Source organism: Geotrypetes seraphini, chromosome 3 (genome assembly GCF_902459505.1).
Source record: "Geotrypetes seraphini chromosome 3, aGeoSer1.1, whole genome shotgun sequence".
NCBI lineage: Eukaryota > Metazoa > Chordata > Amphibia > Gymnophiona > Dermophiidae > Geotrypetes > Geotrypetes seraphini.
In genome coordinates, this window is record NC_047086.1 from 183,983,835 (window position 1) to 184,006,970 (window position 23,136).

At 41.1% G+C, this 23,136-nt stretch overlaps 1 protein-coding gene across 1 annotated transcript; it reads left to right on the forward strand.

The window, feature by feature from the left end:
• Window positions 1–948: 948 nt before the first annotated feature.
• On the forward strand, window positions 949–2,045 carry LOC117357556 (olfactory receptor 1G1-like). The gene has a single exon (XM_033938332.1). The coding sequence runs from the start codon at window positions 958–960 to the stop codon at window positions 1,918–1,920; it is 963 nt and encodes a 320-aa protein (XP_033794223.1). The 5' UTR covers window positions 949–957; the 3' UTR covers window positions 1,921–2,045.
• Window positions 2,046–23,136: the final 21,091 nt, after the last annotated feature.

Sequence of the window (23,136 nt, forward strand, 5' to 3'; positions counted from 1 at the left end):
GTTAGATCTAAACTCTGTGATTTTTAGAATTGCAGTAAGTATGATTTCATCAAGGACAGGTCGAAAGTAACCAGTATTAATGATGCAAAAGTTCGCTACCTATTTAAATGAGCTCATTAGCAAACTTTTGCGTGCAGTTTTGCTTCTTGGTTAACCCCCCAAAGAAAACTACACCTTATAGAGATGTAATAATGTGAAGATATCTTTGTACTGGGAATTCTGAATTCATGAAATGGTTTGCATGATCCTGCATCACAGAAGCTCATTAATTAAGAATTAGAGAATGATTTCAGCCAATGTTATTATTTGTGAAAGCCTCAAATGGCAAAAGCTACATGTGGAAAAAAAGTTTAAAATGTTGCTTATTGTAGGGTAGATGCATTTTTTTTTTTTTTTTTTTTTGCTACTTCAGCTTGTCTGCGGTGTTCTTTGCTCACATGTTTAAAGACAATAGACTGTTTTCAGTCCAATTCTTTATATGTGAGGTTGCAAACCATTGAACCCCTGAGGAAGGTGTGTTCGCCGAAACACGGACCGTGTAGGGTCCGGTTGGATTTTTATCACAGTATTTTTTACCATTGTACTTTTTAAATTGAATTTTCATGGTTTTATATGTCAGTGTTTAATAAATTATCTCCAGAACATCTGTATCCACAGTTTTTGTTTTCATATTGTAGGGTAGAAACAGAAATTCAAATTAAGGGCCATGAAGCAACAAATTCTGAATTGTACCAAAGTATTCAATGCCTACTGTCACCTCAGAGCACTTAGACACTGCTAGGTGTGATTCTATGAAGGGTGCCTAGCAGCTGATTAACAACCGCACCGAACAGTGCTTAGGTGGGGGGGGGGGGGTCTTTTTCTTATGTTTAAGGCCTGTTTGTGATAAATTCTCCCTCTTTGTATTCCCAATGCTGTTACAGATATACTGGTAATCTATGCAAGCAATCTGCACATATGGAGCCACAGAACTGGACAACTGTGAAAGAATTTCTTCTTTTAGGCTTCTCAGACCTCCCAGAGCATCAGGTTCCCCTCTTTTTGCTGTTCTTATCCATGTATGTACTCAATTTACTAGGGAACACGACAATGATTACTTTAGTAGCCACTGATCACCACCTACACAGCCCTATGTATTTCTTCATCAGTAATTTGTCATTTGTGGACATGTGCTTCAGTTCAGTCATCATCCCCCAGATGCTAACCAACATCTTCTCAGAGAATAAGATCATTTCATACACTGCCTGCATGACACAGTTATTTTTCTTCATTTTATGTGTTGGTATTGAGGTAACACTACTTCCCGTTATGGCTTATGACAGGTACGTGGCCATTTGCAACCCTTTGCATTACCCCATGCTTATGAATAGGAGGACTTGTCTTTGTCTCTTGGGAGTATGCTGGCTCATTGGGATTCTGAATTCCTTGTTACATACCTTATTGACTTGTCGCTTATCCTTCTGTAGCTCCAACAAAGTTCATCACTTCTTCTGTGATGTTCCCCCACTGCTGAAGCTTTCCTGTACAGACACCTTCCTCAATGAGCTAATAATCTTCACAGAGGGATCATTGCAAGACATGGTGGCTTTTATGTTCATCATTATTTCCTATATTCGCATTATCAGCACTGTATTGAAAGTTTCTTCTGTATCAGGAAGGTCTAAAGCCTTTTCTACCTGTTCATCCCACATTGCAAATGTTACTCTGTATTTTGGGAGTATATTTTTCATGTATTTCCGGCCCTCTTCCAGTTACTCACTGGAATATGACCGTGTGGCCAGTGTGATGTACACAGCAGTGACACCTATGCTGAACTCATTCATCTACAGCTTGAGGAACAAAGATGTGAAAATGGCCCTAAAGAGAATGATAAGTGAGAAAATATTGCAGAAGGAACGCTCTACTGATGACCTTCTATGACATTAAGCTGAAACGTTTATGTTGCCTTCTGGATCATGGTTTAAAATCTAACAATAGAGAACTTTGCCTTTCATCTTTTGAAACCTGATTAAGTAATACATATAAAGATAGATATATTGCAATTATACTCATCTTTAATGTATTAGTCTTTGAGAAATGAGACAGGAGCTCAAATTAATGTAATGAGGTAGGATAAAAGTTTCTTCAAGGAAAGTTAACGTTTTTTCACTTTTATATGATGGATCTCTAGAAACTACTGTTTGATAGCTTGTATTTATAAAATTCTAAAAAAATGAATGCATCTATCACTGGATGTTTGGAAGGTACTTACAAGAATTTGGAGCTTCAACTAGTAATGTCTTTATACTGATTTATTTAAGATTATATTTGGTCATTTTACTATTGTTATGCTGTTAACAAAATAATAAATACTAGCTTTCAATACCACATATACTCATTCTTCACATATGAATAGTTGTAAAGATAAAAAAGTATGCTGTTTATACAGTATATGGGCTAAAGGGATTGTGTGCGTAATTATGGAAAAGAATAGCCTTCACAAGAATATTGGTAGCTTGAAAATTCTGATTTTACACACTACACTTTCAATAGCCAAAGATATATTATCAAACCTATATATGTATATATATATATAAAGTTTGGGGTGAAGATGGTAGCATGAAGCAAGTTCTTTGAGACAGTTCTATGACTGCTTCCTTCTTTTTTCCCTATTAATTCCTCAATTACCCTCATTTATGCCTAAAAGAAGAGGCAAACAGAAGGCTTACCCTGCTGTTCCTGTGGTGCCTCTGAAGGGGCTAAAGGATTGCTTCACCACACCCAAAGATGGGGTTCAGACAGGAAGCCTTGGTATGGCAGGAGGTGAACCACACCATTTGCCTGAGTGCCCCAGTTCTCCTTATCTCAAGAAAGATATAGTGGTGCTAGAAAAGGTTCAAAGAAGAGCGACCAAGATGGTAAAGGGGATGGAACTCCTATCATATGAGGAAAGACTAAAATGGTTAGGGCTTTTCAGCTTGGAAAAGAGACGGCTGAGGGAAGATATGGTTGAAGTCTACAAAATCCTGAGTGGAGTAGAACAGGTACAAGTGGATCGATTTTTCACTGCGTCAAAAATTACAAAGACTATAGTACACTTGATGAAGATTATTGCAATGCTATTTATCTTGGCATCAAAAGATCTGCCTCTAAAGACTACAATTGATTCAGGATACCGCTGCGAAGCTGATTTATGGAAAAAGCAAATTTGACCACGTGACTCCTTTGCTTTTGAGTCTCCATTGGCTTCTAGTTTATCTCAGAATCCAGTTTAAATTTATATGTATTATTTTTAAAATTTTAAATGGTATTTTCATTCCTCTTGTTCCTCTTCTATGGAATGTCTATAGATTTTCATATAAGAGAAGCACTCAACGATTTAAACTTTCCCTCCCTTCTAGGAAAGGAATTAAAGGAGTCAAGAATTTCAGCCTTTCTCTGGCTTTTAAATTCCCCCAATTATGGAATGAACTTTCTTTAATTTTGAGGTGTCCCAGCTCTTTCCAATCTTTTCGTAAATCTTTAAAACTTTTCTATTTGCTAAACACTTTGAAAATTAATCCCCTTGTATTTTAGCATATTTTTTTAACTTATTGTTAACCGTGTCGAGCTTCCTCTGGTTGACCTGGTATATAAAGTTAAGTTTTAGTTTTAGTTTAAAACCAATAGGAGGAAATTTTTTTCACTTAGAGAATAGTTAAGCTCTGGAACACGTTGCCAGAGGATGTGGTAAGAGCAGATAGCGTAGCAGGTTTTAAGAAAGGTTTGGACAAGTTCCTGAAGGAAAAGTCCATAGTCTGTTATTGAGAAAGACATGGGGGAAGCCACTGCTTGCCCTGGATCGTTAGCATGGAATGTTGCTACTCCTTGGGTTTTGGCCAGGTACTAGTGACCTGGATTGGCCACTATGAGAACGGGCTACTGGGCTTGATGGATCATTGGTCTGACCCAGTAAGGCTATTCTTATGTTCATATTGGTGGGGGTGCTGGCACCCCTTCCTCCTCTCTGTCCCCCGTTCCTTTCCAATCCTCCCCCTACCGTGCATGCGCATTCACTTCCCCTACCATACCTCTAGCTCTTCAGCGGCACGAGCAGCAACTCCAACCTGCTGCATGCGCCAGTGCTGGCAATCCCTCTGATGTCACTTCTGGGTCCCGCACCTAGGAAGTGACGTCGGAGGGATAGCCGACACCAAAGTGAGCAGCAAGTCAATGATATTGCTCGCACCAGAGAATTTAAAGAGGTACAAGGGAAGGGGCATGCATGCACACGGCAGTGAGGGTGGGGAAGGAAGGTGGCAGGGAAGAGAGTGGGGAGGGGCACCTCCACCCCAGGCGCCTCTCACCCTTGCTATGCCACAGATCGGTGGTCACCTGCAAAAACACCACTGAATTCCTGTCAATCACTCTATGTAGGTGCCAGTAATGTAGGCCAGGGTTTTAACAGCCTATATTATTGGTGCCTACCTTTGATGGAGAATCATGCCTAACGATGCCTAAGCTCTTTTCCAGCCCAAACCATGCTTACTTTGACCTTAGGCACCACTATGCATCTCTGTAGATGCAATTCCAATGCCAGGTGCTTACATTTTTTAAATGAGATTTTAATTGATTTTTAATCAGCACAGTCAATTAGTGTGCCGATTAAACTAACTTATGGTGCCATTTGCAGAATCTGGCCCATAATGTTCAGAATCCACAGTCAAGGGTGTTGCTTTCTGAAACCTCAAGCATCTCCTTGGTACATAAGGTGATAAGGAAAACACACCAGATTAAGCTGGTAAGTGCCTTATATCCGTGCCCTTCTCTTCAACTGCCAACTCCAGACTCCATCCCTTCTGCCTTGCTGCACCATATCCTTAGAACAAGCTGCCCAAATCCCTACGGCGGGCTCCATCTGTGGCAATGTTCAAGGTCCAGTTAAAAGTCCACCTCTTTGAGAGTGCTTTTAACTCCTAAATCATCTCACCTTGGGTTTTGCATCCCCAACCCTATATGTCATGTCTGTCTGTCCAAGTTAGATTGTAGGCTCTTCCAAGCAGGGACTGTCTCTAAATGTCAAAATGTACAGTGCTACTTACGCCTTTCAGCACTACATATGTGATAAGTAGTAGTAGTAATAGTGTTAATAACATTAGCTGAGTTGAGCACCTGGAGGTGGATTTGTGTAAAAGGGTTGGGGGTAGGGGAGGGACAAAGGGTGGTGAGGTGGGCAGTGAAGGACAGTGCATATGGAAAAGATAGCAAGAATGGAAGTAGAGATGTAATGGGATTGGTGGAAATTTTTGGCAGGTTTGAGGAATTAGTCTGTGAGGGACAGGGAAGGAGAGAGCACCTATTGTAATTTTCCAGTTGTAATTTTATCAATTGTGGTAGGTGAGCATGGCTTGTGTGAGTGTGTGGGGAGTGAGCTGTGTTGCTGTGGCTCTTGAAACAGTGTTTTTTTTTTCTTTATATAGGGTTTGTTTTTTACTCCTAAGTATATAAACTCAAATTTAGACATGATATCAAAACTGCTCCTCCACATCTAGGCACCCCTTCAAAAATTATCTTGTTTGTCAAGAGTATTGTTCCACCATGTAAACAGGCAGGTATCCAGAGACACAATTCCCTCATTCAGGTTTTGGTTCAGCCCTCCCCTCTAAGGAAGTTTTTCAGTTGTTCCTCCGACTGATTTTTGTTTGCGAGATACGAAATTGGTCCCTTAGGATCTGAAACAAATATAAATATCTCAGCTTAATCAGCATTTCTACAGTGGGATATTTTACTTAGGGCTCCTTTTACTAAGCCGCGTTAGGGCTTTAATGCGCAAAATAGCGCACGCTAAATTTCCGCCCAACACTAGACCTTAATGCCAGCATTGAGCACGTTAGTTCTAGCCGCATAGCGCGGGTTTAGCGTGCGCTAAAATGCTGTGTATGCTAAAAATGCTAATGCAGCTTAGTAAAAGGAGCCTTTAATGTAGCTCCACTTTAACTAAACCTTAGCTAAATGCTTTAGAGGCTTTGATGGTTCTATAGCCACCACAATACAGTGGTGCCTCACACAACGAACTTAATTGGTTCCAGGAGCAAGTTTGTTATGCGAAAAGTTCGTTATGTGAAACGTGTTTTCCCATAACAATACATGTTAAAAAAAATAAATCGATCTGTAGCATAAAATATGCTAAGATGACATAAAAAAAGATAAATTCTTGATAGTAGAGGGGATATATGTGAAGGGGAGGGGAGACAGGGGTTTTGTTGATCCTTGCTGTGTATTATAATCACCCCCCACATACTCCCCAGTACCTTTTTAATCATCCCCCCTCGGTACCTTTTTTAATTCCTCCCATCTTTCCCAGCCAGTGGCGTACAGGCCAGAAGCGCAGAGATCAGGAGCAATTCCTCTGCACGCCTGTGTGGGCCCATGCCGATCTCCGAATGGCTGCAGTTAGTTCTTGTGAGTCCCGCGAGAGCTGACTGCAGCCATTCAGAGATCAGCGCAGGCCCAGGCAGTAGCACAGAAGGCTTGCTCTTGATCTCTGCGCTTCTGGCTGGGAAATTTGCTAGACCACCAGTTACGAGTGAGCGGGTGAGATTAAAGTTGCAGCAGTGGTGGCTTTTTTTAAAAAATATGTGGCGGCGGGGGGAGGTTTAAAAATATGCGGTGGCGGCAGAGGCTTAAAAATATGCAGCAGCGGCGGCAGGGGGGTTTAAAATATGTAGCGCCACTGCACAGGGAGCCAGGCGGAGAGAGGGCAGTTAAGGATGCAGCTCGGGCGACTTCGTTGTGTGAAACGAAGTTCGTTGTGGGAAGCAAGACCTGAAGTTCGTTGTGCGCAGCGTTCGCTGTGCGAGGCGTCCGTTATGTGAGGCACCACTGTATACCATAACCATGGACCTCAAGATTCAACGCCATAATTTTTTCTCTTCACACTTGTGCACTAAAACGTAAACGGAGATAGCAAATCCCTGAACTCAGCTAAAAAAGACAATATTCGCATCTTTTTCTTCTGCATATGGAGAAGATCTTAATCCTTGCTCCCTTGATTTCAGAATGATATGCCACATTGTTCATAAACATATTGCAGTGTCGAGAAAATCCTCAAACCTGTTCTGAGATCACCTTATTGCAATCTCTGGTAAGGCTATTTATTATTCTATTACATTAGTTCAGGGGTGTCCAATGTCGGTCCTCGAGGGCCGCAGTCCAGTCGGGTTTTCAGGATTTCCTCAATGAATATGCATGAGATCTATTTGCATGCACTGCTTTCAATGCATATTCATTGGGGAAATCCTGAAAACCCGACTGGACTGCGGCCCTCGAGGACCGACATTGGACACCCCTGCATTAGTTGAAGGGATTAATCTTTAGTTCTAAAATCTTGGAGAAAAACTGAATTAATTGCAGGTCATGACACTATTATTTGGTGAATATGTAGGTTAGCCAAAGACACTGTGGTGCATGAGCCTTTGAGACCATATAGGTCCCTTCTTTTTAGGTGATCACATTTTCATAAAAAGAACCACACCCTGAAAAAAATTCAGTGAAAAGAAGGATCATTCAGGAGAACCAACAGAAAGATGCTCATCTTAAGTAAGAAATTGATTGTTGCAGTTTTCCAGAAAACTGCAAGAATCTTGATGCCAGCCACAGAAGCCTAAGAGAGCAAGAAACTCTTTCGAGGCATTGAAGCTCTTCTGCAATGCAAATTTAGGTGTAGCATCTTCAGTGGCTACAAGTCCTTTAGATGCTCTTCTTCAGAGGTTGTGAGTTCAATCCCAGCCCCTTCTTTCCCAGGCATCACAATTAGAGTGTGAGCCTGCCATGACAGGCTTCCTGCTCAACAAATCAAACTACATCAAGCAAAAAGTAAATGAAAAAATAGCAGGGCTGAAGAGCTGAGGATTCACTGAATCCCCTGACTGCACACTACTGATAACTACACAAATGGGCCATTTGGTCTTTTTCTGGTATCATGTTTATATGAAAAAGGAGGGTCATATAGGGTATGGAGCCTAGACAATATAAACTAATTCATCGAAAAGGAATTATAAAATCTTTAGTCTGGAGAGAATGCCTTGATAAAGAAATATGTTTTCAATTTTTGTTTGAAGATATTGTGAAAGGGCTCGTCTAATGTCTAAGGGAAGGGGTAAAACGTGGATCTCACAGACCTGACGGACCTCGTGGATCTAAACCCGCACGGCCTTAAAAATCTGAAGTCCGTGTCCGTGCCACTTGTAGTTTCTGTCTCTGACAGACCTCAATGAGATTTTAGCACTACGGATCCATCTCAGCATAGGGAGGGAAAATCTCATCGAGGTCTGTCAGAGCCAGAGACTAGTGCTGGAGCAGCAGAGCAGAATCCAAGAGAGCGGGGACATAGGTTTCGGACGTGCGTTATAGAAAAGAAGTCTCCAAACTCCAGCACTAGTCTCTGGCTCTGACAGACCTTGATGAGATTTTAGCGCTGACGGATCCTAATACTTTTCCCTCCCTATGCTGAGACGGATCCGTAGTGCTAAAATCTCATCGAGGTCTGTCAGAGACAGAAACTATAAGTGGTACGGACACGGACCTCAGATTTTTAAGGCCGTGCGGGTTTAGATCCGCGAGACGGATCCATCAGCGCTAAAATCTCATCGAGGTCTGTCAGAGACAGAAACTACAAGTGGCACGGACACGGACCTCAGATTTTTAAGGCCGTGCGGGTTTAGATCCGCGAGACGGATCCATCAGCGCTAAAATCTCATCGAGGTCTGTCAGAGACAGAAACTACAAGTGGCACGGACACGGACCTCAGATTTTTAAGGCCGTGAGGGTTTAGATCCGCGAGGTCCGTCAGGTCTGTGAGGTCCGCGTTTTACCCCTTCCCAATGTCTAAAGGAAGCTGATTCCAAAGAATTAGGGCATGAACTGTGATGTTTCAAACTTAATTATATGGTAGGTAGGAATCATAAGGAGATTTTATTCTGCAGAACTAATAAGATTGGAACCAACTGAGAACAGTCCCAGAAACACCTATTTCCCTTAGTCTTACAAGAAGGCAAGAATGATCTATACATTACTACAATGTCTCCTCTCATATTATCTGGTTAACCATGATAGGGAAAGGGATTGGGACTTGTATGCCACATTTTTGTAGTTTTACAACCACACTCAAAGCAGTTTACATAAAGGTACTTCAAGCATTTTCCCTGTCTGTTCCAGTGAGCTAACTATCTAATGTACCTGGGGCAGTGGAGGATTAAGGCCTGGATTCACTAATCTCACTGATCCAATCCTATCTGTGGGCGATCCGATTCATGAGGTGACCAGGCACCCGATTCACAACACATCTGCATGCACAATTAGGTCGATTGGAGGCACGCTCCAAACCGACCATACAGATCGCTGAAGAGCGATCCAGATGCATGCGCAGACCACGCTTTAAACCCGCAGGTTAAAACCACGGGCTCATACTGCGGGGAAGGGCGGCAGATCAGGAGAAGTATCAAAGAAATGACAGAGAAACAGGTCCCAGAGAGGCTTAGCTATCAAGGAAAAGCCTCTCAATAGCTGTAATTGATGGGTGTAGTGTGTACAGCTGGCATGGGTATGAACAGCGGTAGCAGAATGATAGAAGGAATAAAGGGTTCCCTGGTTCTCCTGCGGGAACTGTAGTGCAGAGACATCTTTGTGGCAGCTGGTAAAAATGCTTTTTATTGTGCTTTGACATGCTTTGAGAGTTCTGAGCCTTTGGTCTGTGGGAACTGCTGAAATTGCTTGCAGGAGAATCGGCAGGGACATGATCGACTGGTCCTCAGCAGTCACTTGGTTTTAGATCAGCCAGCCCAGTCAGTGTGCCTGAATTTTTTTAGTGAATCGAGGCCCTTTCTGCTTTGCATGCCATTTCCCCTTATTTGCATGTGTGGATCGGATCAGGTGCAGATACGCTTTGGATGAATGTTAGTGAATTGGGTTGGGGGTCGCAAAGTGGTCGCAAACTGGTCAGGACACGATCGGTGTCCTTAGTGAATCTAGCCCTATGTGACTTGCCCAGGGACTTGCCCAGGGATTTTGCAAAGTTATACAGTATTTCTAAGGGAAGTGATAGCAGAGAGTTCATCCTGATAACCTGATGGGATTAGGTGTGCCTCAACGACTTGATTGAGATGTTCTGATTTAAATAAAAAGACAACAATCTTAGATTCGACCTCAAATATAACACCAATCAGACTCCCTATTTGGATATTTTGCCATCAAAAATAAGAGCATTTTTTTCATGACCATCTATTATAAAAATAAACTACTTCCAAGCTATGCCCCTTTGAAGTGAAGCGGGCTCACCGTGTACCCATGCGCCTGAACAGTAATTTTAAAGGACCCAGACCATTCATTTTTAAAGTACTGCGATTCAATCAAGCAATGGAGATATTGCAAGCAGCAAAGGAAAAGAAAGTTACGAGGTGGAAAGAGGCAAAAATCTTACTGGTCCCAGATTTTGCTAAGGTACAGCCAAAGTAAGGAAGCAGATGTTAGCATGCAGACCGCTCTGCCCCTCCCCCGAGCCAGCGAGGATAACACTTAAAGTTTGCAGCAGGCCGAGTTCTTTTCGACGGGAGTCCAACTCAGGAGAGGCACACGAGCACTGCTCTGCACCTCCCCTGAGCCAGCGGGTTTAACAGCCTCGGGATTCCTCCCTTTTACCCCCGCACCAGCTACCTGCAGTCGGCAGGGGATTTTGGGTCTTTCTCGGTGGAGCGTGGGAGCACGCTCCTCCCCTCCCCCGATCCAGCAGGGGACGAGTTTCTTTTTTTAAAAAAACTACACCGCCTACGGCATTTCCTTATTGAGTTTATAGTATTATTTTTCATATCTGTTCATGACTAATATTTAATATCTGTTCACAGACTTATTTATCATATTTGTTCTGAGACTTATATTTCGTATTAGCCCCGGGTCTCCCTGACCACAGCATTACCTTTTTGAGTTTATAGTATTATTCCTCATATCTGTTCATGACTTACTTATACTTCATATCTGTTCATAGACTTATACTTCATATTTGTTCATAGACTTATATTTCATATTTGTTCATAAACTTATATTTCGTATTAGCCCCGGGTCTCCCTGACCACAGCATTACCTTTTTAGGCTTATAGGTTTATATTTCTTATCTGTTCATAGACTCTCTTTTTGCACAAGCTCCCAAACTTACACACCACTCAATCCCCCTCTTATCCAACCTAGCCGGCATTCCCTCTTAAGCTTGTGTCTTTCTCTCACGCCAGCCCCTTCTTGACTGCCCCTCCCCCTCCGAGTTCAACCCCCCTCCCCCTACCGATCAGCAATTCCAACATGACCAGCCTCACTCGTAAAGTCACTGCCCTTCTCCTCCTCTACTTGCTCACCACAAGAGGCTGGATTACAAAAGCTCTAGCCTTTGAACCTATTTCAACCTATACCACATGGAATAGAATCTCAGGTCCTGATAAATTTCTGCGCCCCCACCGACTCTTACACGACTGCACAGAAGCAGGTCCTTTCCCAATTCCTGTAATCAACACCTCTCGCCACCCTCCCAGACCAACATACAAAAGAAAGCGATCTCTAAAAAATTTGCGACATACGATACCCTCGTCCCTCCCTTAACAATCCATTCTTCCTTGTGCCTACTTGAACATCCGTTCAGCTAGAAATAAGGCCCAGCTCATCAAAGACTGGCTGGAAGAAACACACTTAGATATTCTCCTTCTAACCAAAACATGGCTCATTTCTGACCAGGATACTATCATAGGGGATATTCTCCCCCCACACTACAAAATTATCCCCCTCTCAAGAAACTCAAAAAGAGGAGGTGGCCTTGCTATCATACTCCGTAACCACTTCCACTTCCAAGTCCTAGACTCTAAATTAACCAATGATCTGGAAATCCTCACCTGTAAAATCTCTAAAACAGACTGTATAGACAACCTAATCGTCACTCTATTCTACATACCCCCTAATAAATGGAACCAAGCAAAAGATGATTACTACGAGTTCCTCCTTACGAACTCATCATCAGGCACCTACAATCTCTTAGCAGGAGACATCAATCTACACCTTGAGCAGGCAGAGAACTCAAACGTTGCAGACCTTTTCTCTTTCCTCACGTCGCTAGGCTTTACCAAGCCCCCCCAAACCACAACACACAACAAAGGCCACCACCTCGACCTGATCACCTTTCTCTCCAACACCCATATCACTCCCAACATAAGTCTCACAGACCAAACATGGTCAAACACCCCCTGGTCCGACCACCTCCTGTGCAATTTTGAATTAACCTGGCTCAAAAAACAACCAGATAAGAAGCCTAACACCAACCATACAAAGAAGATGACCTGGACAAGAGAACAAATAAACCCAGCTGACTTCTGGACACATTACACCCTCATCTCCGACTCCAACACAGACCCCAACTTCCACCTAAACTGGAAAAAATTTAGCGATCAAGTTCTAAACACCACCGCCCCTCTAAGACTTCGCAGGAAAACACTTCGTCCCTCAAACAGCTGGTTTGACGCAGACCTCCTGGCCACAAAATGAGAAGTGCGGAAACTAGAAAGAACTTGGTGTAAATCAGGGACTGACATAGACTCACCTGGCGACTAAAAGTCAAAGAATACAAAAAACTGCTCAATGAAAAACGCAGTACACATTACTCCCAACTAATTAATTCCCCTTCTCTAAACAGTAAAACTCTTTTTAGAATAGTTAACTCCCTCCTCGACACAGATTCTCACAAACGCCCCATCTCAGACCTCCCACCCTCCGCTACTACATTAGCCGACCATTTTGCCAACAAAATTCACACTTTAAAATCGTCTCTTGCAGCCCCCAGCACTGAACCATTACTTATCCAACACGCAGCAGGTACAGAAGGTTCAATAGCCGACATGTTCTGGAACTCCTTCGAAAACCCTGACTGGAACCTATTTCTCAAACTCTACGCTAAATACGCCAACTCCAACTGCCTACTAGATACCTGCCCACCCACTATCATGAAATCCGCCCCCCCCCCCCCCACATTCAAAGCCGAACTCTTCAATTGGGTCTCTCTATGCCTGTCCACTGGCCACTTCCCGACAGAACTTGGCCACATCCTCATAACTCCTATCCCAAAACACCCCAAGGAACCAATCTCTTCCATCACCAACTATAGACCCATCGCCAATATACTACTCTTCCAAAAACTCATGGAAGGCCTAGTTAACCACGACCTCACAAAATACCTTGATAAGTTCAACATTCTTCACGACTCCCAGTCCGGTTTCCGCCCAAACCACAGCACAGAAACCATCTTACCGCCCTGACAAATTACCTCCTCCACCTGTTCTCACTGGGCAAAAGCACCCTATTACTTCAATTCAACCTGAGCAGTGCCTTTGACCTGGTCGACCACGACATTCTGCTCAGCTGTCTTGACTCCATCGGCATCTCCGGACAGGTCTTGGTTCACAGGCTTCCTAACCAACCGCACCTACCAGGTCCACAGTAACGGAACCTTCTCCCACCATTGGCGCAACCCCTGTGGAGTCCCACAAGGCTCCCCCCTATCCCCCGCCCTATTCAATATTTACTTGGCCCCTCTGGCACGGACTCTAGCAGACTCAAACCTAAAATCATTCATACATGCTGACGAAATCACCATCATTATTCCCATTACTTCATTAACACAAGAAACGGAACAACTCACCTCTTCTATCCTCACCAAATTAGAACTCTGGACCTCACAATTCAAATTAAAATTGAATACTGACAAAACCAAAATTTTCCTGGCAAGTCCCAACCATAAATTAACAAACACTTCCCTGAAATTGAATGGCCTAGATTACCCTATCCACCCCACCATAAAAATCCTCGGAGTCATCCTGGACTGCACCCTGACCTTCGATGACCATACCAGCGCCCAGGTGAAAAAATGTTTCTGCACCCTATGGAAACTTCGCACCATCAAACGTTACTTCGACCACCTTTCCTTCCGTCTACTTGTCCAATCTCTGATATTAAGCATTCTAGACTACTGCAACATCATTTACCTGGGATCCTATAAAAACACCATCAAACGCTTAAGAATAGTCCAAAATGCGGCCTTTCGCCTCATTTACGATCTCAAAAAATACGACCATGTAAGCCCCTATTACACCAAACTCCACTGGCTTCCAGTAGAGGCAAGAATCATCTTTAAGTTCGCCTGCCTCTGCTTCAAAACTCTAACCGGCTCTTCTCCAATCTACCTGTCTGAGCACCTTGAAATAGCAGGCCCCTCACGCACACAAAACGCCTACCTGTTCACCTTTCCCTCCCTAAAAGGCTGCCTCTACAAGAGATTCCTCGAAAGATCCCTAGCATTCCAAGCGGGCAAATGGAACAATTGCCTAACTGCCCTCATTTCCAATTCTCCGCCCTACCAATTGTTCAGGAAGTCATTAAAAACCTATCTCTTTGACAAATTCCTCTAACTCCCCTCCCCCTCCCCTGCCCTTGATATGCCTCCAAACTCTGAACCCTCCTTGCCAAGCCACTTTATGGCCTTTCATAAACGATTTTGTTTATCTAAATGGCCTGTCCTTGTTACGCCTATATATTATATGCCTTATCATTGCCTTGTATGTAACTTCTCTGTAAATGTACAGTCTCTTCTTCTGTTAACCGCATTGAACTTCCATGGTATTCTGGTATACAAGAATAAAGTTATTATTATTATTAAAGAATATGGAAGCAAGATATGGGTTGTATTATCCCTCGGTGATGAAAGTCACAATTAATAATAAAACTAAACTTTGAAAAAGTTTATTAATCAATATCAAAGAAATATGGAGCAGTAGAATGTTTCTGTGACTGAGAGCCGATTGGTAATTCTAAACGGTCTTTTTGCTCATAAAGATACAACTGTTAACCGTTTTTTTTCTCTCTGATTATATAAAGAAAAGAAGAGTTAAATATATATTTGGATGAATTATATAATTTATTAATGTTAATATTATTACTAATACCTCACAAAATCACCTCCGTATGAAATGGCTCCGGTTTTCTTCTAGTGGCAGCCTTAATTTAAAGAGGAAAAAAATATGCTGTATAGGTATATAGGTATTGCCATCTAGTGGTGTGCTGATGTATTAATGAATTTTATACATTATGAATGAGAATAAACGTGGCTGGAGGACTGGTGATGGAATATGAGGCAGAGGGATGAAAGGATCACTTTCCCTTTACCTTTAACGTTCATAGCCAAGACTCCAAGATTACAGAAAATATGGAGGTTAAACAAAATTTAGAACCAGTAAACTGGTTGATAAGTTTGAAATATTGAGGAGACAGATTCAGTTATTCATAATGGATGAATTCTAAAAGGTTCCACTTCAATTTTAACAGAATGACTTTGCAGCCCTCATACTAACAGTAGGTGGATCTGCCATGGTTGAAAAGCTATTAATTTCCTGGCATATTATATTGGAATTGGCCCTGAAGTTAATGGAACACTACTGCTTCAGACTGAGGGGAGAGGATCACGGCTCTTTACCATATTTAATTATAAAAGTCTGAAAATGTTTGCAAATGAATAGAAGCAACAAATTTGTATTGAAATATATGCAAGAGCCGGAGGAGAAAGTGGACAAGCAACAGATGAAGGTGCTCTGACAGGGGATGACTACACATGTCCCATATGCAAATATGCCATGAAGGAAAAAGGTTAAATTTATTGTTTTGTTATGCCTGATTTGTACAAAAATTGCATTCTTGGTCATATGAGCTGCTTTAAGGACACATATCATCACTGCTTCATTGGAAATGTGAGAATCTGTATAGAAGGAAACTAAATTTGAAACAGTATATGAAAATCTGAAAGTATGGGATGGGAAGGTGGGGTTATTTGTTAATAGATATGAATATAAAAAGGTTATGGAAGTGGAACAAAATGGATATTGGATTCTCAATAGATATGAAATTCTACTTACTTGTTATATAAATATAGAGTTAAGATAATTTATTGATTCTTTAATATTTTAGAGATTGAAGGAGGGAGACCTTTCTAAGATATTTTAATATCAAATGAGCAAGATTTAGGTAGTAGATGTTTGATTCTAGCTGATAAGAATGGTACTTCTATGTTAACATGTATTTCTTAATTGGAATTATATGATATGCCTCATATAATGAATTTAGGGCAGATATAGATAATTCTTAATCTGGAAAATTTTTAAAACTTTAAATAAGTATTGTGATAGTATATTTAACTATTTGCTGTTGAATGCTAAAGGGTAATTGAATAAAAGTGATAATGGTAGATAAGGTCAATAATCATAGAAGTCAAAAACATTTATATAGAGTTAATGAATTATATACAATAATAATAATAATATAATATGCCATAATATTCTACAATATATTAATTAAGAGGAACTTTATGTAATTAACTAGAGTAAAATTGTTTAAATTAATCCATTTGGTTCAATTATATGGGATAATAGCAGTGAATTTAAACTTATTGTGTGGGAGGAGGGGTGGGGATTGCAAGTCTTTATATGCGTGTTCAAGTTTACAATGAATTATATGATTGGAGGAGAAATGAGGGAAGGGGTAGGGGGATGGTGTTGGGTTTTGGGGGTTCTTGGATGTGTGCTTATAGGGACAAATGGATTGTTGATTTATTCTGTGTGGTTTCAATTTTTTAAAATGATACAATGAATTTGAAATTATTTTCTTTAAATGTCAATGGGCTCAATCATCCTATTAAGAGGGAAACAAACACTTAAAACAACAAGATGCGGATATATATTACATTCAGGAAACATACTTAAATGCCTTGGAATCAAGTAAGTTGGAAGGGGTGGGTTAAGCAGTGCTTTTCTGCTCCTGCTGTGGGTAAAAAGGCTGGAGTGGCTATTTTAATTAATACAAAATTCTCAGCTACATTTAAATTGATTTCTGCTGATCCCTCAGGTAGATGGGTCAATGTAGACATGAGCCTGGGGAAAGATATGCTGACGCTCATTAACATCTATGCCCCAAATTCAAATCAAGCTGAATTTTTTAAGGCTCTTCAGCAGTTGATTCTACCACTGGCTGCTTCTAATTTAGTAGTGGCAGGGGACTTTAATGCTGTTATGGATCCATTGTTGGATAAAAAACCCAGTAAGATATTAAAATCATTAGGGTTAGATAACTTAGTTCAATCCTGTGGATTGAAGGATATATGGTGGATTCTCCATTTTAATGCTCGGGAGTTTTCCTTCTGCTCCCATGTCCATAAAATATTTTTACAAATAGATTATGTTTTTGTATCAGATAAATTAGTGCAGCAGATCACAAAAGTCACCACCATACAACCAATTATTTTGTCAGATCATGGTGGAGTTTGGATTGAATTTAAAATTGTTGAACAAGATTGTGGTAGACCTGTTTGGAGATTTAATAATACATTGCTTGCAGATTCAAACTTTATTGAGGAAATTCAATTAAAAATGAATGAATATTTTCAAATCAATACCTCAGAGGAAATCTCTTTAGAAACACTATGGGATGTTTTCAAAGTTACCATGAGAGGGCCTTCCCTGATAGGGAAGATGTCCCATCCCTTTTATCATTTTTGTTGCCCTTCTCTATACCTTATCTAATTCCACTATATCTTTTTTAAGATACAGTGACCAGAACTACACACAGTATTCAAGGTGCAGCTGTACCATAGATACAAAGATATTATACAAAGATATTATAGCATTTTCAACTTTGTTTTCCTATCCTTTCCTGATAATTCCTCTCTTAGCCTCCACCGCACATTGAGCTGAGGGTTCAACGTATCCTCAATGATGACACCTAGATACTTTTCTTGGGCAGTGACTCCTAATGTGGAACCCTGCATCAAGTAGCTATAGTTCAGGTTCCTCTTTCCCACATGCATCACTTTGCACTTGCTCACATTAAACGTCATCTGCCATTTGGTCACCTCCCAGTCTCTGAGTCTCAAAAAGTCCTCTTGGAATTTTTCACAATCATCCTGCAATTTAACAGCTTTGAACAACTTTCCATCTCTAGTCATCCCAGCACAGACCATTGGGGAACCCCACTATTTGCTCTCTGCCTTATGTATATGGTAGTGAACCCCACTATTTACCTTTCTCTATTGAGAATATTGACCTTTTAAACCCAAGCTGTACAGTTTCTTAAATTCAGATAGCTTGGGACAAGTACATAAGATATCTAAGGTAGAGGATGGGACAGTAAATGGTATGGATGGGCAGACTGGTTAGGCCATATGTTCTTTATCTGATTTCATTTTGTTGTGTGTCTATGTTTCTAGCAAGCAGCTTAAACAGAATTGTGGTAAGAGCAGATAGCATAGCTGGTTTTAAGAAAGGTTTGGACAAGTTCCTGGAGAAAAAGTTAATTGTCTGTTATTGAGAAAGACATGGGGGAAGCCACTGCTTGCCCTGGATCAGTAGCATGGAATATTGCTACTCCTTGGGTTTTGGCTAGGTACTAGTGACCTGGATTGGCCACTGTGAGAATGGGCTACTGGGCTTGATGGACCTTTGGTCTGACCCAGTAAGGCTATTCTTATGTTCTTAATCTGTGAATTGACTGGCAACCAGTACAGTTCCAACAGTAAAGGTATTGCCCTGTCCCAATATGCAGCCTTAAAAAAAAAAAATCTCTCTAGTATATAAACTTGTATAAGCTGAAAATTATCTATATTGCACAGACACTAAAGTATGTGTAAATTATGCAACTATTGGGCCTATTGCCAATTCCAGACAGTAGTGAGAGGTGAAGGTATGCACTGAGGACAAAGTAGCTGCTTTGCAGATTTCATCAATGGGAGTGGAGCACAAAAATGCAACTGAAGCTGCCATAGCTCGGACTTTATGTGCCGTGACATGGCCCCTAGCTATAGCCCAGCCAGAGTATTTCAAAAAGAAATACAAGCCACCAGCCATGAGGAAATAGTTCTCTTGCTTATAGGCTTGCCCAGTCTGTTTGGGTCAAAGGAGACGAACAGTTGAGTATATGTTCTGTAAGATTGAGTCCTCTGTAAATAATAAGCCAAAGCTCATTTGCAATCCAAGATATGAAGAGCTGCCTCACCAGGGTGTGAATGAGGTTTTGGAAAGAAAACTGGTAACATGATAGACTTGTTGAGATGAAACTCCGAGACCACCTATGGTAGGAATTTTGGATGAGTGAGAACTACCTTATCATGGTGAAAAACTGTAATAGGTGGGTCTGACACCAAGCTTTGAAGCTCACTCACTCGACGTGCAGAAGTGATGGAGATTAAAAAGACCACTTTCCAAGTGAGGAATTTTAGATGAGCCAACGAAATTGGTTCAAATGGAGGCTTGATTAGTCTGGAGAGAACAACATTAAGATCTCAAGCGAGCTACCGGAGGCAGTTTAAGAGGCGGTTTGACGTTGAAAAGACCTTTCATAAATCTAGAAACAAGAAGATGCGAAGCCAGAGATTTTTTGTTGTTCTGAATATGGAACACACTGATAGCACTAAAATGAACTCTGACTGAAGTGGTTTTAAGACCTGAGTTGGATAGATGTAGAAGATATTCCAACACTGAAGAAATGGAGGAGGATGAAGCATCATGATGATGAAGAGCACACCACGCTGAAAACCGTGTCCACTTCTGCTGCTAACATTGTTGAATGGAAGATTTTCTAAAATGGCTCTGACAGGATCAGAAAGATCATTAACTGTTGAGGTCATGCCAGATTGGGTTGTAAAAGTGACCCTTGACTCTGAGTGAGAAGAGATGGGAAGATCTGCAGAGTTATTGGATCTTTGACCGTAAGTTGAAGCATAAAGGAAAACCATGATTGCCTGGGCCACCAAGGAACTATTAGATTCATGGTGGCTGACTCTTGCTTGAGTTTGACCAGTGTCTTGAGAATGAGTGGAATTGGAGTGAATGCTTAGAGAAACTTGTCCGTCCAATCCAGAAGAAAAGCATCTGCCTCCAGCCGATGAGGAGAGTATTGTCTGCAACAGAATTGAGGCAGTTTATGATTGATGGGGGATTCCAACAGGTCTATCTGAGGAGTTTCACAAAGGGAGAAAACCTGATGTAAAACCTTGGAGTGAAGCATCCACTCTTGTGGCTGAAAATACCAGCTGTGTTTGTTAGCAAGAGTGTTTTGCTCTCCTTGAACATAGACCGCTTTCATAAAGATGTTCCGAGGAATCACCAAGTTCCAAATCTTCTCGGCCTTTTGACAGAGAGTTAGAGAACCCGTGTCTCCTTATTTGTTTAAGTAATACATCGCGACTTGATTGTCTATGTGAACAAGGAGCACATGATTGGATATACTGTGTTGAAACATTTTCAGGGCATTGCATACTGCTCTGAGTTCCAAGAGATTGATATGGAGCTTCTGTTCTTGTACAGACCAGCGGTTCTGTTCTTGTACAGACCAGCAGTTAGAATGATCTATGGGCTTAAAAAGTATGACAGTATTAATATCACAATTTAAAACAATTAATTAATAATTTAAATAGTGCTCAGACCCACAACCTTAGTGTTCTAGTGTAAAGACACATAACACCAGTTGCCATCAGACCATCATGGCACTATTAATGTCTGTACCACCATATAACAATCCAACATCCATTTACTATAAAATGACCTTATCTTTGTGGTGGTTACTGCTTCTCCGATGGTCATTTAATAAGCTGCTGGTGTCATAAAGTGCTTGTGCATGTGCTAATAAATAATAACTTCTAGAAGCCAAAAATTACAAATATCTTCCCTAAAAAGTATGACCATGTACCTCCATTTTATTGTGAGTTGCATTGGCTTCCAATGGAGGCTTGTGTTTGTATAAGCTGAGTTGTTTCTGTTATAAGGTTATGTATGGTATTGCTCCATTTTATATGGCTAATAGATTTTCTTTAGTATCGTATATATATATATATATATATATATATATATAGTAGAAGATCTCATGCGCTGTTTACTTTTCCATCAGTACAGGGCTGTAAAAGCAAGAAATTTCTTGACCATACTCTAGCATTCCAAGTGGCTTCCCACGATAGAGAATTTTGATTGTTATTGCTTGGAGCTTATTCTTATAAACATTTTAGAACCCAATTGAAAACTCATCTTTTTTTCAAAATGCTTGGCCAAATAATTTCCCTGTCATCATCAAATTGTTTTAGTTTATAATCTTTTCTAAACCGTGTAGAATTTATGGTTACTTGGTCAAAAAGTACAATGTTATGTTATGGAAAGATTGGAAGAATTCATCCACCACTGAAGAGACTGACAGTGATAATGTGAGAGAAATTTTCTGGGAAAAAGGATCGAGAGCCTGAGACCATTGAGATGCCAAAGACCACTGAGCTGTTCTGAGATGAAGTCTTGCAAAGGGAGTAACATGGACTGTGGAGGCCATGTGACCCAAGAGTCTCATGTGTCTGGCTGAGATGGTTGGAAGATGATAAACTTGTTTGCAAAGTTATATGATGCTGTCTTGTCTTTGCTGTGGTAGAAATGCCCTGAGTTGGATGGTGGCAAACAGGGGTCCTATAAACTGAAGAGATTGAGAGGGTTGAAGTTGTGATTTGGGGAAGTTGACCTCGAACCCCAAATGTTGAAGAAAAGTATTGTTGGCTGAATTGCCAAGTGCACACATTGGGAAGAAGTGTTTTTTTTATCAGCCAATCATCAAGATAAGGAAAGACTTGAAAACCTTAGAGCTGCTGCTACAACAACAAGGCACTTGGTGAAAACCCTTGGAGAGGAGGCCAGATTGAAGGGTAGGACCTTGTATTGGTAATATTGATGGGCAATTCAAAACTGCAGAAATTTTCTGTGAGCTGGATGAATTGATATGTGCTGTGTGTGCCATATTGAGTATGTTTTTTCAGTCCCTAGATGTTATTTTGAATACATTTAGAGATGTGCTTAGAATGTTTGTTTGTTTTAGACTTAATAGTGCTTAATCCCTGATGCAGCTTTCAGGGAAGTGTTGGTCACTATCAGTGGGACTATTTGTTAAAGAGCTGGATCTGAGAGAGATAAGGGCTGGATTCTTCAACTGGCGCCAGTATTTCCAGCGCCTGCTTTACATGAGAATCGTGTCCACAGGGGCTCTTATGGTCACTTCCAGCACAAGCTACGCCCACTTTTACCTTGGGCACCTCTGTGGATAGGACATTGGCAACCTGTTCTGTAGGGGACCTACATTGTTTAAAATTAGTTTTTGATTGGTTTTAAATGATGTGGTCAGTTACCATGTCATTTATCACCAGTTAAAATTAACTTAGGTAGCGGTAGGATGTTACTTTCAGCATCCCTACTAGAGTCAGGGCCTAAGTTGTTTTTTGTGGGGGATTTTTGCTGGGGTAAGTATTGGCCATAGAGGAAGGTTTTTTTGCCAATTGTTGTCCCTGAGGGTTTGAGGGGGCAGTGTCTTCACAGCTTGGACCTGGGTTTAGAGGCGTTTTCTTTCCATTGGACAGGTTTAAATGGGTTTTGTTTGGGATGAGTGCCAGACTGCTGTGGCTGTGAAGGTATTCATAGTTTGTTCACAGCTGAGCCCATTACAGAGCCCTACTAGACACAATATAAAGAGTAAATTTTTAGTGTTGAAGCTTGGGGGGTCACTGCATGCCTGGAGTAAATTTCTTTTATCTTTTGAACTGTTCTGTTTCTATTTTTATTGTTTCTCCTATCCTTTCAAATTAATCAGATTTCTTTTCTGGCTATGTTTTTAAGTCTATAAACCACTTTATAGTGGCGGTAAAGCAAATACAAAATAAACAATTTGGGCATAACCCCCCCCCCCCCCCCCCCCCCAGTGCCTAGGACTTAGATGCTGCTTTTAGAATCAGGGCAATATGTAGAATTGTTTTGGCGGGTGAGGTTGCTCATTTTCTTATGTATAAGGTATGTTTGTGATAAATTCTCAGTTTGTTGCATCAACTTCTTTGTGTTCCCAATATTGTTACAGATTATACTGGTATGCCTTACTGACGACCTACACAGATTGGACAACTGTGAAATAATTTTTTTTCTTTTGGGCTTCTCAGATCTCCCAGAGCATCAGGTTCCTCTCTTTTTGCTGTTCTTATCCATGTATATACTCAATTTACTAGGGAACTCAACAATGATTATTTTAATAGCCACTGATTACCACCTT